Genomic DNA, 6,750 nt, shown 5'->3' with positions numbered 1-6,750 from the left:
TTTTTATTTAGAAATATCTAATTTATGATAAATTATGCATGAAATCAGAAAGAGAGAAGAAAAAAAATTGCAGACCAATGTAATCGATTTAAACTAACATAAAACGATGAAAGATCATAAATTGAAATGTTAATGTTATTTTTTTAAAGAATAAAATTAGGTTATTCTGATGCGTAGTAGATACAACAATAATAGAAAGAACAATAAACATTATCAAGTTAGTCATCCAATCTAAGACGACAGCTCATATTTTTAATATAGCGGTGAAAAAAGTATGGATTATTTTTAAAAATTGTATTTTTATCCCCTAGTTTATGTTAACCGGTATACTAGTATTTTTTTGTTTAGGTCCTTTTATCGGATACGTCTTTTGACTTGAGAAAAAGTATAGAATATTATTTTATTTGCGTTCAATACTTAAATTCTTAACATTTTCGGTCGGTTTCAACGTAATATTAGTTAATTATTTATTAAAAAAGATAAAAACCTGTGGACATAATGCTCATTTTATATAATGGACTGATATTGCTGAAAATTAGATTTATTCAGATATGAAATATATTGACGAAAATATTAAGTAACATTTGTAACAAGTAATTAATTATTCCATACTTTTTACACCACTGTAGGATTTAATAAGTTTATAATTGTGGCCACTACTGTACTTCGTTTTTAATATTGATTTTGTTGATGTTTTAGATTAATTCATTATTTTGTTCTATTATTAATTTGTTCTTGTGTTTAAAAAAATAATCGTTCAATGCAATTAAATGACACTAAAATAATTGTCAGATATTCTGTCACACTTTCAGTAAAAGTCGTTTTGTTATTAGAAATGCTACCAGACATTCACGATTGCAAATTAAATATTCTATATGAGCCTATAGTCAATAAATACATACAATCTGGAATATTCATATCCACAAGAAGAAAAGTAAGGCTATTTATCACGATAAGTAGAAAACACCCCAAAACGAAGAACATGTTCAATTCAACAACTTCGATTCTTCGAGAGCAAAACAGACATTTGCTATATTATTACAATGTTATTCATCCACTAAGTATGGCACATTTTTGGACGGAATGTTGTACTCTCATCACTTGTGCTCTTATATATTTGTTATTACCCATTTATGTGTATTTTCAAGGTTTGAACGACCTTGCATGGTCAGCGGTTCCATTCGTCGTTGTAGTGATGAACACCACTCTTCATATGATTATTGGTTTTTCTAAGGGATATATTCATCTCCACCGTGTTGTGTTGGATAGGAAATTGATAGCTAAGAGGTATCTTAGGCGGTACCTCATTTATGATTTGATAGCAATAGCCTTGGTACTGTTTTACGTAAGTAATAGAATATTCGGGTATCTTGATGAAGAACTTGTGGCAAGATTAATAGTATATATCTTGTTTACATGTTATATTCCATATCAATTGGAAATATCTTTATATTATACTAATTTGATTAAGTATATTGGAAAGTACGAAACGCCATTGAATTTGTTGCGCATTATCTACGTTTTCGTACTTTATCTATTTGTGTTTTTAGTCGTCTATTGGCATTTCGTTATAGACCACGAAGCTTGGCATCTCGAGGATAGAAAAAATGAATTATTTTCAGCAATGTATGCCGTTCTCTTGTTATTAATGGGAGTGAATAACTACCTTCAAAACATTCCTGTTAAACATGATTTTGTGACTGTTTTACTAACAGTCGTATCTCTTTTTGTTCAGTTTATTGTATTTTTAATTGTATTTCGCTGGTATAACAACTACATTACTGTAAGAAATCAAAAGATGGACTTTCAAAAACAATTTCAGAAATACATGGCGTACCACGAAATTCCACTAAGCTTAAGGCGTCGGATGTTGAGTTATTTTTATTTCAAATATGGAGATAATTTCTACGATGACGAGACTGTTTATAGTGTCCTACCAGTTGGCTTGAAAAACGAGATTAAGGGTGATCTCTGTGAAAAATTTTTGAAAAAAATTTACTTCTATGAGACATTACCTCGTAGAGCTTTAGAGCTAATAGCCCATCATTTGGTAATGCATATTTTTCTACCAGGAGATCACATTGTCGAATATGGCGATGTTGGTGCATCAATGTACTTGATATATATTGGATCTGTAGCTGTGTATAGCAAGAATCATATCGAAATTTGTCACTTAAATGAAGGAGATTACTTCGGAGAGTTTGCACTAGTTCTGGATATACCACGTACGGCAAACGTTGTCGCAATAACATTTTGTAAAATTTTAAAACTTAGTAGGAAGAATTTCTGCCTTGCCCTTGAAGGGTTTCCAGAAATCAAAAGTCAGATGGAGAGGACATTACTTCAGCAACTTCAAATTATTAAAGGACAATAACTTTATAACTGATGGAAAAAAATGCCTATGTCTAAATTACCATAGATACTGGAAAATACCATGCATCTATTCGTCAAGGAGAAGATGCCATTTCGTTGGACGATTCCAAACACATGTTTAATATTATTAAAGAACACTATTTTTAATATTAATTTTGTTAATTTATTAAAATAATTCATTATTTTGTTCCAACAGGTTATAATTAATTATAAATAATTGTTTAAATTGAATCACTTTTATTTTGTTCGATCTCTTTAACAAAAAAGTATATTTCACTTCATAAAAAATTGATAATTATTTAGTCAATTATCAAATTTAGATAATTATAAAATATTATATTTTGTATAATCTTATCCTGTATCATTTTTGATAGCACATTTTCAATTTCAATCTTTTTTATATTTTTGAAAATTTAAGTTCATTATCATTCAAGTCTTCAGAATAATTTTATTAGCCAGTCAAAGAATGGTGTAATAAAAATAAAAATTAATCGTTCAATGCAACTAAATGACACTAAAAGAATTGTCAGATATTCTGTCACATTTTCAGTCAAAATCGACTTAGTTATTAGAAATGATACGAAACATTCACGATTGCAAAGTAAATATACTATACGAACCTGTAGTCAATAAATATATACAATCAGGAATATTCATATCTATAAGAAGAAAAGTACGGCTATTTATCACGATAAATAAAAGACACCCCAAAACGCAGAAAATGTTCAGTTCAACAACATCGATTCTACGAGAGCAAAATAGACATTTTCTGTATTATTACAATATTATACATCCACTAAGTATGGCACATTTTTGGTCGGAATGTTTTACTCTCTTTACTTGCGCTCTTATACATTTGTTAGTACCTATTTATGTGTATTTTAATGGATTGAGCAATCTTAATTGGTCATTGGTTCCATTCGTCATAGTAATGATAAACACTTTTCTTCGTATGATTCTTGGTCTTTCTAAGGGATATATTCATCTCCACCGTGTTGTGTTGGATAGGAAATTGATAGCTAAGAGGTATTTTAGGCATTACTTCATTTTTGATTTCATAGCAATAGGCTTAATGGTGTTTTACGTAAGTAATAGAGCAATTGGTTATATTAATGAAGGACTTATGTCAAGAATAATAGTATATATTTTGTTTACATGTTATATTCCATATCAGATGGAATTATCTTTATATTATACAAATTTTATTAAGTATATTGGGAAGTACGAAAACCTATTGAATTTGTTGCGCATTATCTATGTTATCGTACTTTATCTATTTGTGTTTCTAGTTATCTATTGGCAATTCGTTATAGATCATGAAGCTTGGCCTCTTAGCGATACAAAGAATGGATTGTTTTCAACAGTGTATGCTGTTGTCTTGTTATTAATGGGTGTGAATAATTACCTTCAAAACATTCCTGTTAAACACGATTTTGTGACTGTTTTCCTAACAGTCATATCTCTTTTTGTCCAGTTTATGGTATTTTTATTTGTGTTTCGCTGGTATAACAACTATATTATTGTAAGAAATCAAAAGATGAACTTTCGAAAACAATTTCGGAAATACATGGCGTACCATGAAATTCCACCAGGCTTAAGGGATCGAATGTTGAGTTATTTCAATTTTAAATATGGAGATAATTTCTACGATGACAATACTGTTTATAGTGTCCTACCGATTGGCCTGAAAAACGATATTAAAAGTGATCTCTGTGACAAATTTTTGAAAAAAATTTACCTCTATGAGACATTACCTCGTAGAGCTTTAGAACTAATAGCCCATCATTTGATAATGCAATTTTTTCTACCAGGAGATCACATTGTAGAATATGGCGACGTTGGTGCATCAATGTACTTGATATATGTTGGATCTGTAGCTGTGTATAGCAAGGATCATATCGAAATTTGTCATTTAAATGAAGGAGATTACTTTGGAGAGTTTGCACTAGTTCTGGATATACCACGTACTGCAAACGTTGTCGCTATAACGTTTTGCAAAATTTTAAAACTTAGCAGGGAAAAGTTCTGCCTTGCCCTTGAAGGATTTCCGGAAATCAAAAACCAGATGGAGAGGGCATTACTTCAGCAACTTCAAATTATTAAAGGACAGTGACTTTGTAACTGATTGAAATAAATTTTTTCTTATGGCTATGTCTAAATTATTAAAGGTGTTTCAGGTGAATTATTTGTATGATCTCATTTGGAACACAATAGTGTTCATATGAAGTATAATAAAAAATCAGACAAAATAAATAACGCAATAAATAAGAGTATTTTGAGAATTTTATGATTTAATTAATATTATATATTTGTATTGTATGTGTTACTATACTTTGATAGGCAAAATTCTAAATCTAGAAACCAAAGTTCATGATCTGTATAATTTTAGTCATATTCTGTGTACTATTGTCTTATAAACATCAAAATGACAGATTGAAATTTTTGACTAAACATTTTCACATTTTTGAAGTAGATAAAATGAATGCACCAAAACATCAATGTAGATTGCACCTTTTTACTGAAGATCATGTGGTCAACAAGTTCGTACAAACCGGAATATTTATTTCACTAAGAAGAAAAATAAAATTATGCTCAACTGTAAGCGTAGACCATCCTAAGACACAGTTGTATTTTCTATCGAATTCAGCTCTTTTGAGAGAACAGAACAGGCATTTACTTTATTATTATAATATGGTACATCCACTCAGCATGATAAGTTTCTGGATAGAGACGACAGAGATTTTTGTATTCAGCCTGATTTATTTAAATATTGCAGTAATTATTTACTTTAATCAGTGGAAACATGTATTATATAATTGTGTGTGGGCATATATGACGATTGTAGTGGTAGGACTCTTTATTATTTACACATTCTTCAGAGGATACATAAGTAAGGAAAAAATTATACTAGACCAAAAATTAGTTGCTTCAAAATATTTTAAGACCTTTTTTTTGTACGACATTGCAGTATTTTTCTTATTAATTTGCATTGCAGTTATTAATAATGTGAAAGTCCAGTATTTTTTGCAACTATTCACAATATTGCCATTTCTCATACGAGTTTATCTGCGTTATGACAATATTATAAAATACGTAACAAAATATAAATTTATTGTTAAGTTGATAAGACTTACGTACGTTGTCGTTATCGTTTTATTTCTAATATTAATTAACTATTTTCACTTACTCATGTTTAATTCCGACTACTTTAAGTCTACACATGCTGAAATAACAACGATATTCGAGATAGAAATTTCAGTGTTGTATATTGTTATTATAAAATTAGCTGGAATGTATGATACTTTTGAACCACAGCCTGACACACTACAGCAATACATTTTAACATTTCTCCTGGTAACTATTTCTATTATTATGCGTTTTGTGATATTTCTATATATATTTCGATGGTACAACAATTACATCGCTGTGAAAAAACAGAAGATGGACTTCTATGATGAATTTCAAATGTACGCTAAACACAAAGAATTGCCGTCAAAACTAAAGCGTCGAATGAACAAATATTTTAATTATAAATACGGAAGCAATTTCTATCACACTGATGTCATCTTTAGTGCTCTGCCATTAAATTTAAGGGAGGAGATGTACTGGGTTATGTACGAGAAATTATTGGTCAAAATCTCCTTGTATTCAGTAATGCCTCATGGAGTTCTAAAACAAATGGCATGCAATCTCGATATGCTGTATTACTTGTCAGGAGATTTTATTGTGGAACACGGTGCCGTTGGTAACTCAATGTTTTTAATATACTGTGGATCAGTGGCTGTCTACACTAAAGAAATGAAGGAAATCTGCCACTTAAATGAAGGAGATTATTTTGGGGAGTTCACAATGATTTTGAATATTCCTCGCACGGCTAACGTCGTTGCAATAACGCAATGTAAAATTATCCAACTGACCCGGGAGAACTTCCAACATTCGGTTAAGGCCTATCCAGAGGTGGTCGAGAAGTTGCAGGAGCTTTGCAGACGCAGACTTGAAATGTTGAAGACTGAACAAGTTATATAATAATAAATTTTATGTTTATAACAATAAAAATTGTTTGTTATTCTATTGTCTTTCTCTTATAAATATGACATAACTATAACTAAAATTAACATACTACACTGATTGTAGAACAGATTGTACATTTTTTTAAATTTAAATTAATTATATAATTATTAAGTTTCAAAATATTCCAATTGATCATTCATTGATCAGATTCTTTAAATTCTTTAGATTCTTTACATTCTTTAGATTCTTTAGATTCTTTAGATTCTTTAGATTCTTTAGATTCTTTAGATTCTTTAGATTCTTTAGATTCTTTAGATTCTTTAGATTCTTTAGATTCTTTAGATTCTTTAGATTCTTTAGATTCTT

General features: G+C 29.7%; 3 protein-coding genes across 3 annotated transcripts; all 3 read left to right on the top strand.

Annotated features, from left to right (window-relative positions):
• The first annotated feature begins 1,587 nt into the window (after nucleotides 1–1,587).
• Nucleotides 1,588–2,566, top strand: LOC109606429 (potassium/sodium hyperpolarization-activated cyclic nucleotide-gated channel 4-like). Its single transcript, XM_049966673.1, has 2 exons — nucleotides 1,588–2,225; nucleotides 2,275–2,566. Exons 1-2 carry the CDS (start codon nucleotides 1,625–1,627, stop codon nucleotides 2,493–2,495), a joined length of 822 nt encoding a protein of 273 aa, XP_049822630.1. The 5' UTR covers nucleotides 1,588–1,624; the 3' UTR covers nucleotides 2,496–2,566.
• A 1,115-nt stretch (nucleotides 2,567–3,681) lies between these two features.
• On the top strand, nucleotides 3,682–4,506 carry LOC109606430 (cGMP-dependent protein kinase-like). The gene has a single exon (XM_020022986.2). The coding sequence runs from the start codon at nucleotides 3,761–3,763 to the stop codon at nucleotides 4,484–4,486; it is 726 nt and encodes a 241-aa protein (XP_019878545.2). The 5' UTR covers nucleotides 3,682–3,760; the 3' UTR covers nucleotides 4,487–4,506.
• Nucleotides 4,507–4,776: 270 nt separating this feature from the next.
• Nucleotides 4,777–6,442, top strand: LOC109606858 (uncharacterized). Its single transcript, XM_020023390.2, has one exon. The coding sequence runs from the start codon at nucleotides 4,852–4,854 to the stop codon at nucleotides 6,397–6,399; it is 1,548 nt and encodes a 515-aa protein (XP_019878949.2). The 5' UTR covers nucleotides 4,777–4,851; the 3' UTR covers nucleotides 6,400–6,442.
• Nucleotides 6,443–6,750: the final 308 nt, after the last annotated feature.

The sequence above is a fragment of the Aethina tumida genome, chromosome 4 (assembly GCF_024364675.1).
Source record: "Aethina tumida isolate Nest 87 chromosome 4, icAetTumi1.1, whole genome shotgun sequence".
Classification (NCBI taxonomy): Eukaryota; Metazoa; Arthropoda; class Insecta; order Coleoptera; family Nitidulidae; genus Aethina; species Aethina tumida.
Note: the sequence above shows the minus strand (reverse complement) of the source record. Positions and strands in the feature narration are given on the sequence as shown.